Source organism: Papio anubis, chromosome 17, assembly GCF_008728515.1.
Source record: "Papio anubis isolate 15944 chromosome 17, Panubis1.0, whole genome shotgun sequence".
Lineage (NCBI taxonomy): Eukaryota > Metazoa > Chordata > Mammalia > Primates > Cercopithecidae > Papio > Papio anubis.
In genome coordinates this window covers 55,954,076-55,971,178 of record NC_044992.1, presented here as the reverse complement: position 1 = coordinate 55,971,178, position 17,103 = coordinate 55,954,076, and the positions used below count along the sequence as shown (strand labels likewise).

At 43.9% G+C, this 17,103-nt stretch overlaps 1 protein-coding gene across 2 annotated transcripts in view; it reads right to left on the bottom strand.

Moving 5' to 3' along the window:
• Nucleotides 1-16,860, bottom strand: part of DDX42 (DEAD-box helicase 42) — a 47,198-nt gene extending 30,338 nt beyond the window's left edge. The window contains exons 1-3 of one of the 2 annotated variants that reach the window (XM_031657675.1): nt 16,376-16,860; nt 12,426-12,515; nt 3,394-3,630 (exon numbers count right to left, since the gene is read on the bottom strand). In XM_031657675.1, the coding sequence (XP_031513535.1) occupies nt 3,394-3,614 (221 nt within the window). In that variant the 5' untranslated portion in view covers nt 3,615-3,630; nt 12,426-12,515; nt 16,376-16,860. The remainder of the gene's footprint in view (nt 1-3,393; nt 3,631-12,425; nt 12,516-16,375) is intronic. The other variant, XM_003913274.3, reaches the window with a different exon arrangement.
• Between the last annotated feature and the right edge of the window lie 243 nt (nt 16,861-17,103).

Below are 17,103 nucleotides of genomic sequence, written 5' to 3'. Positions count from 1 at the left end.
GCAATCTGCCTGCCTCGGCCTTCCAAAGTGCTGGGATTACAGGCGTGAGCTACTGTGCCTGGACCAATTTTTGTATTTTTAGTAGAGACGGGGTTTCACTATGTTGCCCAGGCTGGTCTCAAACTTCTGACCTCAAGTGATAGACCCACCTCGGCCTCCCAAAGTGCCGGGATTACAGACGTGAGCCACTGTGCCTCGTCTAAAATATATAGTAAATATGTTTACGCAAATTCCTTTATATAGTAACTGTTATGTACGCTAATGTAGCAATAGCATATTCACACTATATACTATACAACGTAATATATATGCGTCAATATATAGCATACACATATACACATATTACTCATGCATATTCATTCATATAGTAGGTTTTTGGTTGGTTGTTTTCTTTTTTTTTCTTTTTTTTTTTTTTGAGACGGAGTCTCGCTCTGTCACCCAGGCTGGAGTGCAGTGGCCAGATCTCAGCTCACTGCAAGCTCCGCCTCCCGGGTTCACGCCATTCTCCGGACTCAGCCTCCCGAGTAGCTGGGACTACAGGCGCCCGCCACCTCGCCCGGCTAGTTTTTTTTTTGTATTTCTTAATAGAGACGGGGTTTGACCGTGTTAGCCAGGATGGTCTCGATCTCCTGACCTCGTGATCCGCCCGTCTCGGCCTCCCAAAGTGCTGGGATTACAGGCTTGAGCCACCGCGCCCGGCCTGGTTGGTTGTTTTCTTAGAGACAGTCTCACACTGTCATACAGGCTGATGTGCAGTGATGCAAACACAGCTATCTGCAGCCTCAGACTCCTAGGCTCAAGTGGTCTTTCCACCTCAGTCCCCTGTATATAGTGTGTTCTATTTAACTAATGAAAAAGTAGTCTGAACTGGTTAAATGCTGTTTAGAGTAACTTCTGACTTTGCTAAAAGTTAAACACTACTTGTCCATTTGACTCCTAAATAACATGTCAGCTTTCTAAAATACTGCTGTGTACTTTCAAAATATTTTGACCAGATGCAGTGGCTCACACCTGTAATCCCAGCACTTTGGGAGGCCGAGGTGGGCAGATCACCTGAGATCGAGAGTTTGAAACCAGCCTGGCCAACACAGAGAATCCCCGTCTCTACTAAAAATACAAAATTAGCCAGGCATGGTAGCGCATGTCTGCAATTCCAGCTACTAAGGAGGCTGAGGCAGAAGAATCGCTTGAACCCAGGAGGCAGAGGTTGCGGTGAGCTGAGATCACGCCATTGCACTCCAGCCTGGGCAACAAGACTGAAACTCTATCTCAAAAAAAAAAAAAAAAAAAAAAAATTAAACTCCAGTCTTTTAGAAGCTTTTTTTTCCAATTAAAATCTGCTGGGTGCAGTGGCTCGTGCCTATAATCCCAGCACTTTGGGAGGCCAAGGTGGGAGGATCACTTGAGCCCAGGAGTTTCAGACCAGACTGGGCAATAAAGCAAGACCCTGTCTCTACACAAGAATAAAAAATTGTCCAGGCGTGGTGGCTCAGGCCTTTAATTCCAGCACTCTGGGAGGCTGAAGTGGGTGGATCACCTGAGGTCAGGAGTTCGAGACCAGCCTGGCCAACCTGGTGAAACCCCGCTTACACTAAAAATACAAAAATCAGCTGGGTGTGGTGGCAGGCAGCTGTAATCCCAGCTACATGGGAGGCTGAGGCAGGAGAATCACTTGAACCTGGGAGGTGGAGGTTGCAGTGAGCCAAGATTGCGCCGCTGCACTCCAGCCTGGGTGACACAACAAGACTCCATCTCAAAAAAGGAAAAAAAGAAGAAGAAAAAAAGAATAAAAAATTAGCAGGGTGTGGTGGCATGTGCCTATGGTCTCAGCGACTCAGGAGGCTGAGGTGGGAGAACTGCTTAACTGCTTTAGCCTGGGAGGTCGAGACTACAGTGAGCCTTGATCGCACCACTCCACTCCAGCCTGGGTGACAGAGACCCTATCTCAAAAACACAAACAAACCAAAAAAACCCTCAAGCAGTGAAGCAGTGTCAGAATCAGCTTGGAAATAATAGCAACAAGAGATTTCTTCAGATTCAGCAAAGAGAGATATTTTGTATAGAAATTAGAACTCAACCCCTCAAATCCCAGCCTTTTCTAACCACATTATTATATCAGCAAGTTAAAAATAGTAATTGGTAAAAAGCATTTACCAATTATGAGAACTATGGGAAAAACGTGAGTAGATTTTTCTACCACTATCAGATGTTTCAACATAATAGTTTTAAAGACTTAGATGTAGCCCGGGCCCGGTGGCTCATGCCTGTAATCCCGGCAGTTTGGGAGGCTGAGGTGGGTGGATCATGAGGTCAGGAGATCGAGACCTTCGTGGCTAACACGGTGATGAAGCAAACTTGTATTTCCATCAATTTTGACAACTGCCTATGTTTACTAAACAATTTATATGGTGTCAGTAAAAGACTGCAGTAAAGAACACTAGACCAGGCACAGTAGCTCATGCGGCGCAGTAGCTCATGCGTGTAATCCCAGCACTTTGGGAGGCCAAGGCAGGTGGTTCACCGGAGGTCAGGAGTTAGAGACCAGTCTGGCCAACATGCTGAAACCCCGTCTCTACTAATAATACAAAACTTAGCCTGGCATGGTAGTGCATACCTGTAATCCCACCTACTCAGGAGGCTGAGGCTGGAGAATCACTTGAACTCGGGAGGTGGAGGTTGCAGTGAGCCGAGATTGCACCATTACACTCCAGCCTAGGTGACAAGAACAAAACTCTGCCTCCAAAAAAAAAACAAGAGAGACCACCAAAAACCACATGAATTATATAAAACTCTCCAGCCATATTTATGTTTCAATGCCTTTTTTTTTTTTGGAAACGGAGTCTTGTTCTGTCACCTAGGTTGGAGTTCCATGGCGCCATCTTGGCTCAATGCAACCTGTGCCTCCTGGGTTCAAGCGATTCTCCTGCCTCAGCCTCCTCCTGAGTAGATGGGATTACAGGCGTGCACCACCACCATGCCTGGCTAATGTTTTGTATTTTTAGCAGAGACAGGGTTTTACCATATTGGCCAGGCTGTTCTCGAACTCCTGACGTCAGATGATCCACCCATCTCGTCCTCCCAGAGTGCTGGGATTACAGGTGTGAGCCACCATGCCTGGCCTGTTTCAACGGCTTCTAATACCACATTGAGCAACAGCCCAGTAGGACGTAACACCGAATGAGTAAAGGTATAAGTAACCCCACAGGTATTACATTCCTTACAAATGAGTAAACCCAATAATTTAACTTATTAGGAACCATGGAATTCAGCAAGACACATAACTTAAGAAGTCATTATTATTTGAGAAACAAAGTTTCTTTGCCTCAATTTCTGCTGATAGAATGAATATCTCAAAGCCCAAACTTTGCTACACTACCAGGAATTACCACTTACGCATTTTCTTCATCAAAGTTGGCCCGCTTAGATCCAATTTTGTAGAAAGAAGGAAGCTGTGGTGGAGCTGACTTTCCATATCCAGAAGAAGAGCTGGTTGCCCCAAAGGCACTGTGGGACTGCTGTGGGAGTTTGGGTTCCTCCTTTTTCCCAGCACTGATGGCGAAACCTCCAAAGCCAAATCCTCGCTTAGTGCCAGGACCACCTTTATTCCAGTTCATGGTGCCAATGACTGACCTGTTAGGAATAAGATACACAAATATAAATTTAACTTTAAAAAGTGTATAGCCCCAAGGGCCAGGCACAGTGGGTCACACCTGTAATCCCAGCACTTTGGGAGGCCAAGGCAGGCAGATCATGAGGTCAGGAGTTGGAGACCAGCCTGGACAATATGGTGAAACCCCTTCTCTACTAAAAATACAAAAAATGGCCAGGCGTGGTGGCACACGCCTGTGGTCCCAGCTACTTGGGAGGCAGAGGCAGAAGAATCACTTGAATCCGAGAAGTGGAGGTTGCAGTGAGTTGAGATCGCTCCACTGCACTGCAGCACAGGCGACGGAGCGAGACTCCGTCTCAAAAAAAAAAAGAAAAGAAAAGGAAAAAAAAAAAGTGTATAGCCCCACTGAGTTGTATGTCTCTTCCAACCTCCACCTAAAATTTTATTTTAAACTTTAGCTTCTCAATTAAAACTATAACATTGTAGTCAGGAGAGTGGCCCAGGCCAGTAATGCCAACTACTTGGGAGGCTTAGGCAGGAGGACTACTTGAACCCAGGAGTTCCAGATTACACTGAGCTATGATCACGCCACTGCACTCAAGCCTGGGTGACAGAAAGAGACTGTCTCTTTTTATACTAAGAAAGGAAAGAAAAGAAAAGAAAACAAAACAAAACAAAAAAAAAGAAAAGAAAATCCCATCCATCTCATTAAGAGATTCATTTCCAGCCCAGCTATTCAGGAAGCTGAGGCAGGGAAACTGCTTGAGCCCAGGAGTTCAAGGTTACAGTGTGCTATGATCCTGCCTGTGAATAGCCACTGTATTCCAGCCTGGGCAACATAGTGAAATCCTGTCTCTTAAAAAAACAAAAACAAAAACAAAAACCACAAACGTTGACATTGTATTTCAGATACACACCATGCTAGCCTCAACAAATGATTATATTTTCTAAAACACTGAAGGAATTGTTTTAATTTTATTGGGGACTCAATGTAAACCGGAATGCAGTATTTAATATCATCCCCTCTAAAAGGATTTTCCTGCTAATTAACATCTTATTAAGCTGACAAAAATACTCATAAAAAAATATTTTGGGGAATCTGATATGTGCTAGGTCATTGGAGATATAAAAAGACTGAATATCTTCATCCTTATATGAAAGACTGAGGTGCTATCAGCCAAGACTCCCCAAAAACTAGAGGTTATCCTCTGGTAATGACATCTGGAAGAATCAAAGAATCAAAACTTAAAAGATCAGTTATTTGTAGACAGTATCTATGTATTCATGCCTGAAGGAAAGGTACTATCAACCATGTATTTATTGAACAAATGCCCAATAGAAACACTATCCAGGAAGAAACTATGATTCACTGACATGTTGCCTGAAGTATTCAGTTAGCCTGTGGTTAGGAATTACAAAGAAATTTCTTGTGTATTGATAAAATCATTTTACAAACAATACCTTACATTAGTCTTGGCTCCAAAAACCTTTTTTTTTTTTTTTTTTTTTTTTTTAAAGGAACAGGGTCTTGTGATGTTGCCCAGGCTGGTCTCAAACTCCTAGCCTCAAGACCCCCTCTCGCCTCTGCCTCCCTAAGTGCTGGGATTACAAGCATGAGCCATTGTACCTGGCCCAAAAAACATTTTTTTTTTTGTTTTTTGAGACAGTCTCAATCTGTCGCCCAGGCTGGAGTGCAGTGGCCCGATCTCAGCTCACTGCAACTTCTGTCTCCTGGGTTCTAATGATTCTCATGCCTCAGCCTCCTGGGTAGCTGGGATTACAAGTGTGCACCACCACGTCCAGCCAATATTTTATATTTTTAGTAGAGATGGGGTTTCGCTATGCTGGCCAGGCTGGTCTGGAACTCCTCGCCTCAAGTGATCTACCCGCCTCAGCCTCCCCAAGTGCTGGGATTACAGGAATGAGTCCCTTCACCCGGCCCCCAAAAACCCTTTTTAATGACACAATTTACCTAAGTTTTACAGAAAAGTAGAAAGCAAAAAAGAACAAAATTTAAAATTACCTGAAATTTCCTCTCCCAGATACGTAGTTTTGTTCTGTTTTTTGCTACTTCTATGCATATGTGTGTACACATACACACAAATTAAAAATTGAAACCATACTATACATACTATTTTAGTTACTGATTTCTTCATCTAATGATATACTGTGATATTGTTTAATGTCAACAGATATCTATTTCTTCACTACTTTACAGTGTAATACTAATAACACAATGTTACAAAACACATCATTATAGCTACATCTTTGTGCACACCTTCAATTATTTCCTTAGGAACAAGTTTTAAAATGCAGTTGCTCAAAGGAAAATGCATTCTGAATTAAAAAAAAAAATTTTTTTTGCGACAAGTTCTTGCTGTCACCCAGGATGCAGTACAGTGGTCTGATTGCAGCTCACTGCAGCCATGAACTCCTGGGCTCAAGGGATCCTCCCACCTCAGCCTCCTGACTAGCTAGGACTACAACATGAGCCACCATGCCTGGGTTTTTATTTTAATTTTTTGTGGTCTCACTATGTTGCCTAGGCTGGTCTCAAAATCCTGGCCTGAAGCAGTCCTCCTACTTCAGTCTCCCAAAGTGCTGAAATTAACAGACATGACCCATTTTAATTACTATTTACATTTATGAAAAAGTATCCATTACACATTGAGTAAAATAAGGGCATAAAACAAGGTGGGTAGTATGATTTAATTTATGTAAAAACCATGAGTTATGTATACAGAGATAGCTGATAGGCTGTTTATCACAATGTTTAACAGCAGTTATTTGATTTTTATTTTGTTTACCATTAGTAAGAAAAATTAAAATGTTTAATTTTAATTTCCACTAGCTTTAAAGCCAGGGTGGAAAAAAATTCCAAAAGCTGTTTATTATAGTAACATTGTCAAAGAGATCAGAAACACACTGTTCTATGCCCTTGTCTACATATACTTTATAGGTTTTGTTCAACTGCTATTATACACAGCACTTAGTTGTTTGCTTAGTATTAAGGTGTTTTTTTGGTTTGTTTTTTGGGAGACAGAGTTTCACTCTGTCACCCGGGCTGGAGTGTAGGGGTACAATCTTGGCTCACTGCAAACTCTGCCTCTTTGGTTCAAGTGATTCTCTTGTCTCAGCCTCCCGAGTAGCTGGGATTATAGGTGTGTGCCACCAGGCTCAGCTAATTTTTTGTATTTTTAGCAGAGATGGGGTTTCGTTATGTTAGCCAGGATGGTCTTGAACTCCTGAAGTCAATCAATACACCCACCTTGGCCTCCCAAAGTGCTGGGATTACAGGCATGAGCCACAGCGCCCAGCCTGCTTAGTATTAAACTTGAATTATACCATGTCAATCTCCACTTAGACCCTTAACTCCAGATAGAAACTGTCTTTACTCATTTTGGACCTCCTTCTCTAACAGTGAGAATGACTAAGGTACTAGTTTACTTGAAGTTCATCTCCTGCTCTCTTTAGGAATCCCGTAAGGGGATTCCTTCAATCAGGGAATCAACATAATTCCAGTGCGATGAACTTTAGTAAGAATCTTTAAAAGCAAGGAAATTTTAGCATCTGACATTTTTAAACTAATCTATAAGCCTATCTTTTCAAGAGCTGTTCCCAAGCAACAAAAATGATGGGTTCAATTTTAATCTCATTTTTCCTAGTGTATACGATGTATAACAAGGAGCTAATGAGCCATAAGGATAAGAAAGCAGACAAAGAAAGGATAGTGTAAAGACATTTTACATTCACGTGGATTTTAAGAATCACACAATCTCCTATCCGGAAAACTTTCAATGGTTTACTGAAAGGTTGCTGAGAAGGTCACACAGTATACGAAGTGCTAGGCATTCATACATGAAAGATACAGTCCCTGTTCTCAAGGAGTAGACAGTGTAGTCTGAGGCAGCTGAAAACAACATCATGCGTTCTAGCAGACGTACTATACAGAGTGCATTCACTGGTGGTCCATGAGTGGGAGCAAAGGCATAGAAGTGTTCTGAGAGATGACATGTTAAATTTTGAAATCTCAAGAGGCATTAGATCAAAGAAGCATTAAAGAAGGGCATTTTAGATGGAAGGATCTGTTACATGCTATGACAGAGAACAGGAAATAGTTCAGTGCAGCTAGAGTTGAGTAGGACATTTGGGAAATTTGCAGGACACATGTTCAGAAAGACAGGCAGGGCCAAGATGAACAGCTTAGAAGGCTATGCTAACGATGTACCATACAAAACTGTATTCTACCAGCTACAAGGAATTGTTAATTTTACACAGAAGAGGAATTTTCAGATCAGTGTTTTTGAAAGACAGAATGAGAGATACTCATAGTAGAGGCAAGGAAAGTAGGAGGCTGTTGCAGCAATGCAGGTATAAAGCAACAAAATTCTGAACTAAGAAAGCACCTGTGAGAAAGGAGAAACGGGGGATGGATCTGAGTTATTTATTTAGACATCTGAGGAAAGATCCATTAGGATTGTGTGATCAGTAATTGGTGTGGAAGCTAAGGAAGAAGAGTTTAGAATAACTTCAGAAGTTTCTGGCTTTAAAGACTGGATGAATTGTGGAGCCACTAATGGAGATGGAAAGCTAAAAGAGGCAGGCTTGCAAAACCAGGTAGAAGGTGAGTTCAGTATCTATGAGAGAGCTAAGCAGAGATGCCAAGTAGGGTCAGGAACTGCGGACAGGGGTCTGGAGTGGAGCTATAGATTTGATGTAAGCCATTTGCATTTCAAGTTACTGATGTAAATAAGCTAGCAGAGATGGAGTCTTGCTCTGTTGCCCAGGCTGGAGCGCAGTAGCGCGATCTCGGCTCACTGCAAGCTCTGCCTCCCGGGTTCACGCCATTCTCCCGCCTCAGCCTCCCCAGTAGCTGGGACTACAGGCGTCTGCCACCAGGCCCGGCTAATTTTTTGTATTTTTAGTAGAGACGAGGTTTCACTGTGTTAGCCAGAATGGTCTGGATCTCCTGGCCTCGTGATCCGCCCGCCTCAGCATCCCAAAGTGCTAGGATTACAAGCGTGAGCCACCCCGCCCAGCCCGGTAAGACAATTCTTAATGTATATCACTATTTAGGAAAAGAGAAGCTTACATGGAAACTTCAGATGGAACAGGGATGGGGGAAGGGAAAAAAAGAGAAGCGAGGGAAGGAAGGAAGGGGAGACAAGGAGGAACACAGGTGAGGAGAGAGAAGCTCTATAGGCAGAAAACTGAAGAGAAGTCAGGTAAGTTAAGAACTAAAATGTGCTAGCGCAGTGGCTCACACCTGTAATCCCATCACTTTGGGGAGGCCGAGGCGGGCCTGATCACGAGGTCAGGAGATCACGAGGTCCTGATCATGAGGTCAGGAGATTGAGACCAGCCTGGCCAACATGGTGAAACCTCGTCTCTACTAAAAATACAAAAAATTAGGCGGGCGCCTGTAGTCCCAGCTACTCCGGAGCCTGAGGCAGGAGAATGGCGTGAACCCAGGAGGCGGAGCTTGCAGTGAGCCCAGATCGTGCCACTGCACTCCAACCTGGGCAAGAGTGCAAGATTCTGTCTCAAAAAAAACAAAACAAAAAGAACGAAAATGCTTCTGTTGTATATGCAACCAAGAGTCATCGGTGAAAGCAGTTTCAATGGAGCAGTAGGGACAGGGCTGAGGAGTACCTGACTGGCAAGTAAGTGGTAGAAGATGAAGACTAGGTCAAGGGGAGTCAAAAGTACTTTGTAGGCTGTTTATCAATGACAGGAAGGAGAAAGTGAAGCATTAACTACAGAAATTTTATTTTTTAAAGAAATATATGTATGTTTATATGCTAAAGGGGAAAAACCAGTAAAATCTGAAAAACTGAAGATGCAAAATGACAGAAAAAAATCATAGGATTTCCAGAGAAGACCAGACACAATCAAAACTTTTAACAGAAGTAACTCACTCTTCCCCCAAAACTGGAGCGAAGGAGTGAAAAGAACAAGTATGAATATAAATCAGCCCTACCAAATAATCAAAAGGTTCATATTACAAAAGCAGCAAATCAACTCCTGCCACAAACAGACAGGCAGTGAGACCTTGGGCAGGTGATAGTTGCTTAACGGCTCTCAGACTTAGCAAGATGCAAAAGCAATCCTTTCCCTAGCTCATCTAGAACACACAGCCCATTTCCCCTCAATTACTGACTCTAGGAAGACCAAGCAACTGTGCTTTCTATATACCCTGAGTAGAATGTTAGCTCCATGAAGGCATGGACTTTGCTCAATTTGTCCAGCACTATATCCTTGGTGTCTGTGTAGTACTCAAAAACTTTTGCTGTATGAATAAATATCATGTATTCAGGCTCTCCAAAATTCATCCCAGTATTTGTGAAAACCGTCTTTTATTACTACAAACCTTGTCATCTAGCTATCCACCCTTCCTGATTAAATCTAAGCCAGATCATCCTCAATGTATCATTACTTAGTCTCTTGAGAACAGTTTTTCCTACTTTTTTTTTTTTTTTGAGAGAGTTTCGCTCTTGTTGCCCAGGCTGGAGTGCAATGGCGTAATCCTGGCTCACTGCAACCTCCGACTCCCGGGTTCAAGTGATTCTCCTGCCTCAGCCTCCCAAGTAGCTGGGATTACAGGCATGTGCCACCATGCCTGGCTAATTTTGTATTTTTAGTAGAGATGGGGTTTCTCCATGTTGGTCAGGCTGGTCTCAAACTCCTGACCTCTGGTGATCTGCCAGCCTCGGCCTCCCAAAGTGCTGAGATTACAGGCATGAGCCACTGTGCCAGGCAGTTTTTCCTACTATTAAACCATGTAGTGTTATGGCTACAGAACTCTGACAATCACAGAGGTTTGTGGGAGTACAGCTGATAGAAGAAGCAAAAGATAGCCACCCAAATTTCTATTTGGTTACTAAAAAAATAAAAGACTCAAGTGCAGTGGCTTACGCCTATATTCCCAGTACTTTGGGAAGCAGGAGGATGGCTGGAGGCCAGTTTGAGATCAGCCTGGGCAACACAGCGAGACCCCATCTCTACAAAGAAAACAAAAAAGAAAAAAAAAGAGATACCTAGAATAGTCAAACTCAGGCACACAGAGTAGAAGAGTGGTTGCCAGGGGCTGGGAGGAGGGGAGAACAGGGTATTGTTTAATGGGTACAGAATTTCAGTTTTACAAGATGAAAAGTGTTCTGTGGCTAGATGGTGGTTATAGTAGCAAAAGAACAAAATCAGGTGGGCACAGTGGCTCACAACTGCAATCCCAGCACTTTGGGAAGCCAAGGCAGGAGGATGGCTTCAGCTTAGAAGTTTGAGTTCAGCCTGGACAACAATGCAAAACCTGGTTTCTACAAAAAATACAAAAATTACCCAGGTATGGTGGCGTGCACCAGTAGTCCCAGCTACTCGGGAGGTTGAGGTGGGAGGATGGTCTGAACCCAGGAGGCAGAGGTTGCAGTGAGTGGAGATCATGCCACTGCACTCCAGTCTGGGCAACAGAGCCAGACCCTCTCTGGAAGATAATAATAATAATGGACATTAAGTACAATGCTGCTGACATGTCTTTTGCTATAAAAAAAAAATAAAACCATGAAATGAGCACATGTATTTTTAGGTTATTTTAAACAAATTATGAGGAAGCAATAGGCTGTATAGGCTTCAGTCTCTAAAATACAAACACACAGGAGTTCGAGACCAGCCTGACCAACATGATGAAACCCCGTCTCTACTAAAAATACAAAAATTAGCTGGGCGTGGTGGTGGGCGCCTGTAATCCCAGTTACTTGGGAGGCTGAGGCTTGAACCCGGGAGGTGGAGGTTGCAGTGAGCCGAGATCGCACCACTGCACTCCAGCCTGGGTAACAGAGTGAGACTGCATCTCAAAAAACAAAACAAAACAACAAACAAACAAACAAAAAACATACTTGGGAAAATTCAACTGTATTTTTGTATTTTTTCTCTTAAAAAATATTTCTTCATTTCCTGCTGGGGTGCCAAAAAATAAAAATTTAAAAAAGAATCCCTTTGAAATACCTAATTTGAAAAGAATTAGCTGCATAATAGAGCCATAAACAAAGTTCACTGAGTATTTGCTTAAAAAAGAACAACCTTAGGTTGGTTCTTAGTAATAACATCCATTGTTTTATACTGACCAATAACCACTGATGATTTTGTTACGTGCCCAGTACTATGAGGGACATCCCTCATGCATACCCGCCTTTCCATCTCCACCTCCACTATTGCAGTTATTTCCTAAAAAAAATCTTTCTGATTATTGGGAGGCCGAGACAGACGGATCACAAGGTCAGGAGATCAAGATCATCCCAGCCAACATGGTGAAATCCCGTCTCTACTAAAAATACAAAAATCAGCCAGGCGTGGTGGCACGCACCTGTAGTTCCAGTTACTCAGGAGGCTGAGGCAGGAGAATTGCTTGAACCCAGGACACGGAGGCTGCAGTGAGTCACGATCGTGTCACTGCACTCCAGCCTGGGCGATAAGAGCGAGACCCTGTCTCAAAAAAAAAAAAAAAAAAAAAAAAAACTTTCTATTATCAAACTCCCACAGCACTACCAGAGTGATCACCAAGTCAAAATATACTGAGTGCCTACTTTGTGCCAGTAACCGCTCTAAGGTGCTAAGGATACAGTAATGGAATCAGACACAGTCACATTCAGAGTTCACAGTCTGGCCCAGGAGAAAGAAAAACTAAATCATGTAATTCCAGGTAGCAAAAGTGCTATGAAAAGCAAGTAAGAGGGTAAGAGGCAAGCTATTACAGACTTAAGTCAGGCAAGGCCTCTCTGAGACGAATGACATTTGACAGGTAATACTCCCCCGACTACTGTACCAAGAATGTCTGTTTTATTGGAAAAGTAATGGTGATGTACATCCAGATGCTTCATCCCAGCAAATCTTCCATAGTCTATGCGAAGCGATTCTGTATAGTAAAGCATAAAATGATGGAGTAATAGTGAGACACACAGTGAAAAGAGAAAAGCAAGTTTTACATCCTTTGGTAGAGTAGCACAGTGTGTGTTAATACTGTGGAACTAGAAAAAGTCTCACAGAAGGGAGGTCAGTATTCAGATGCTTGTAGAAAACCCTTTCCAGGTTCTTCCAGAACACACATTTCTGACTATGTCACTCTTCTCAATTCCATAGCTCTCCACAGTTAATCATGCTGGAATGAGACCCTTCATTGTGGCATTAAACTACTTTATCATTCATATTTCCCAAGGTCTCTCCACGAGTACTCAGTTTTCCAAGAAAACAAGCATTCTAGTGAATCCTCTTCCTTCTACCTGGGTCCCCTCCCCATCAAATCTCTTTCTTATAAACTATAAGTACCTACCAAAGTCCTATCCTACAAAGCACATCTCAAATACCAACTCCTAAAGACATGAATATGATTTCCCCAAAGAAATGGCATCTCCTGGCCAGGCACGGTGACTCATGCCTGTAATCCCAGCACTTTGGGAGGTCGAAACGGGCGGATCACCAGGTCAGGAAATTGAGACCATCCTGGCTAACATGGTGAAACCCTGACTCTACTAAAAATACAAAAAAATTAGCTGGGCGTGGTGGCAGGCACCTGTAGTCCCAGCTACTGGGGACGCTGAGGCAGGAGAATCACTTGAACCCGTGAGGCAGAGCTTGCAGTGAGCCGAGATCTCGTGCCACTGCACCCTAGCCTGGGCGACAGAGTGAGACTCCATCTCAAAAAAAAAAAAAAAGAAGAAATGGCATCTCCTTCCTCAACTCCCTTTCCAGTCCAATTCCATATTATAGGATTCATGGCTGAAGAAACAGGCTTATTCACTTTTCTCTTATGTTTTCAATATTAGATATTCATTTATTCAATATGTAAAAGACTAAAGGAGATCTACAACTAGGCTCAGGAGAAACAGTCAACATGGGATGAAGTCCTATTTGGTATGGTTCTAGGCACTAAATCCTATGGCTGGCTGGGTGAGGTGGCTCACACCTGTAATCCTCGCCCTTTGGGAGGCTGAAGTGGGAGGATCACTTATGGCCAGGAGTTTGAGACCAGCTTGGGCAACACAGCAAAACCGTGTCTTTACAAAAAAATTATAAAAGTTAGCCAGGCATGGTGGCACACGCCTGTAGTCCTAGCTGCTCAGGAGGCTGAGGCAAGAGGATTGCTTGAACCCAGGAGTTCCAGGTTACAGTGAGCTGACTGGACCACTGCACTCCAACCTGGGCAACACAGCAAGACACTGTCTCTAAAACATAAATAAAACGTGGTGGTTTCATAGGAAATCTTAACGGAATAGTAAAGTAGCACAGGCTGTGTGTAAATCATCTTTGCTACTAACTTGATATGAACCTCAGGGAAGTTATTTAGCTTCTCTGGGTTCAGTTTCCTCATCTATAAAATGGTGAGAGGCTGTGTATGGTGGCTCACGCCTGTAATCCCAGTACTTTGGGAGGCTGAGGCAGGTGGATTACTTGAGCCCAGGAGTTTGAGACCAGCCTGAGCAACACAGCCAAACACCATCTTAAAAAAAAAAAAAAAAAAAAAAAAAAAAAAGATGAGACTATCACCTATCTCAAGGGTTGGTGTGAAAAATTAAGTTCATACACAAAAATGTACTTCTTCAATACGTCAGCTGCCAACTTGTTTTTCATTATATTATTATTTCTGAAGACCCAATTTCTTCATCGGTAAATTGAGACTATCAGACTTCTTTCAACTCAGGTATTTCACACATAAGCGCCACAAAAACACTGAAGATGTCAGAGATCACCATGAGCTAACAGGCAGGGGTAAGCGTCATAAAAGAGCCAGAAGCCAGGCTAGACACAGAAAGATGCAAGCTGGGTAGAGACGTGCAGAGGATGACATTCTAGGGAGAAAGACTGAACTAGCGAAGGCTAGGAAGTGAGAATAAATGCGGAACACGCTTATAAAGGAAGACAATTTAGCTAGTTTGTGTTTTTGGCAATGGTGGAAAATAAGATATGATCTAAATGACTTTAAATATAGTGGACTAAAAACAACTGATTATATAAACCACATTACTTTATCACTTGCATTTCTGGAGGTGGAAGAAAGAGTTCTAGTGACAGTGATTAGCATCTACTCTATATAATACCTTGAGAGTATCTTACACACTATATAGAGGTCAGTTCTTTAATGAGAATCTATATAAAAACTCAAGAACGTAATCACATTCTTCTAAACTAAATATAAGTAAATGCTAGGTTATGGTTATTTTAGAAGCATCCCTTCTCTTGTCAGCTTAAAGCAACTGAGAGCTGATTATATGACTATCAATGTAACAAAACAAATTTAAATAACTGCACTCCTCTCTTTTATTAAATTGCTACAATATAAATCAGATATTATCATTCCTCTGATCGAAACCCTCAGATCCTTCTTAAGTAATAGCCTAAAAGGCTCTGGTTGTTCCGCTCACTCCCTTCCCCCAATTCTTCCCAGACTTCATCTCCTAATACTCCCTCAGCTCACAGTGCTCCAAACGCATTGGTCTTCGCACTCTTAACGGGCCAGCTTTGTCCTTCTCAAGGCCTTTATATTTGTTACTCTCTAGCTTGGAACGTTCCTTTCCCCAGATAAACATAGGCTCACTCCTCCTTCTAGTCCGCTTAAACATAAGCTTGTCTGTAGGGACTTCCCTGACCACTTTATTGCAAATTCTAACAACACCTCCCCAACCCCCTTTCCAGCTTTCTTTTTGCTAAGGTACTGATCATCTTCTAACATTCAGTATAATTTATGTATTTCTTTGCCTCTCCTTGCGCTACTAGAAAGTTAAGTTTCACAAAGGCAGAGGTCTAACACCTATCCCTATCACCTAGAACTGCGCTAGAGAATAGGCACCAATAAAAATATCACTTCAATGAATGAACTGTACATTAGGCATTGTGTAAATGCCTCTTCCAGGTACAGAAAGACACGTTTTCTTTTCCCAGCTGTCAAAGTCTAAATGTTAATTTTTGTACAAAACACTCACTGCTCACCTCCTATACGCCAGAACTGAGCCAGGCTCTGCAAAGTGACTTAAGACATAGTCCCTGCCTTTTAGGAAGTCCTGGGTGTGTATATGAGGGAGGACAGACATAGAAACATCATTCACAAAAAGAATATACAGGAAATTGGATAACTGCCTATAGGAGTGTAGGCAACAGGGAAATTCTCAGTGATGAGAATATAATTCCCCAAAACTCTCGAGAGCTTCTCCTATGTTTTTGATGCATATGTTTGTAACTCCACATAAATTATTTATTCACATCAGATAGGCTTTCAAGTAGGCCGCAAAAAAGTTTGGGTGACAAAGTGATGCTAATAATCGACCTACTCCAGGCTGCACAAAGATCATCGCTTACATCTTTTCACTCCTCTCATTTGGCAGCTTTTGCCTATCAGGACCCCAAATTCGGAAGCCTGCATCTCCCAAGCGCTGCCTCCTTGGGCCAGAATTCTCCCCGCGCTATCCCTGCCTCGGAGCCGGGCACCCTGCAAATCCCTTTCCTAGGCGAGCTGGCGCCGCCTCCGGAAAGCCGCCAACTGGGCCTCGGTAAGACTTGCGAGGGAAGCGGGAGCTGTGGGAGGGCGACGCGGCTAGGAAGGAACCCTCGAGGCCTCTGCCCGCACTCCCACCCCTTCCCAGCACCCCGGCCGCCGGTGCCCCGAGGCTCTGCCGACTCTTTGTTAAGCAAGGCCGCGGTTCCTCCGCCCTCGCTAGGCCCAGCAGTTGCCTCCAGTGCCCCTAAGGACTAGCGGCCCTGCGTCCAAAACCCCCACGCACAAACCTGCTACTATGGCTGCAGCCGCAGCTGCTACCACCGCCGGCACGGAGAGAATCCCGCGGCCCAAAGTACGCGCTGTCCCAGCCCGGTCCCGCCGCGCTCCTTCCTCTCCGCCCCCTTCGCCGCCGCCGCCACCGCCACCGCCTCACGGCCCGTTGCTGAAGGGGGGAGGGTAACAAAAACCCGACATGCGCAGTGAGGAGTGCGCGGGCCGAAGGGCGGGGCCGGGGCTACGACTCCCGGAAGGCGTCTGACCTAAAAGCTCCAGAACGCCTCCCAGGCTCCTCAGATACTCTGACAGGAAACTGCTAGTTGGGTGGACAGAGTTCATGACCCGTCTAGAAAGTGGGTCTGGGAATGAAGAAAAAGCGGCGTCAGGAGGCTGGTCAGAAAATCCCAAGAGAAAATGGGTTGGGCAGAAACCACATTTACATGAACATGCCTATCATTTAAACTCTGGTCCGTTGCAAATACTACTACAGCGACACTCTTGCCTTCGGCCACGTGGTTCCGCACAGCATCACTACCTTTAGCTTCCGGAGCACCGGTTCCGCGTGACGTCAACTTGACGGAACCCTACGGAGGAGGATTGGTATAGGCGAGAGCAGTTCCGGCCCAGGGGCGGGGATTATGTAATTTTCCCAGAAGCCCCACCTCGCCTCAGCTGGGCGGGGAAGAGGGAGGTCTCGCGCTGTCCCCGGTGTTGCGTCCCGCCCCGCACACTGCACACT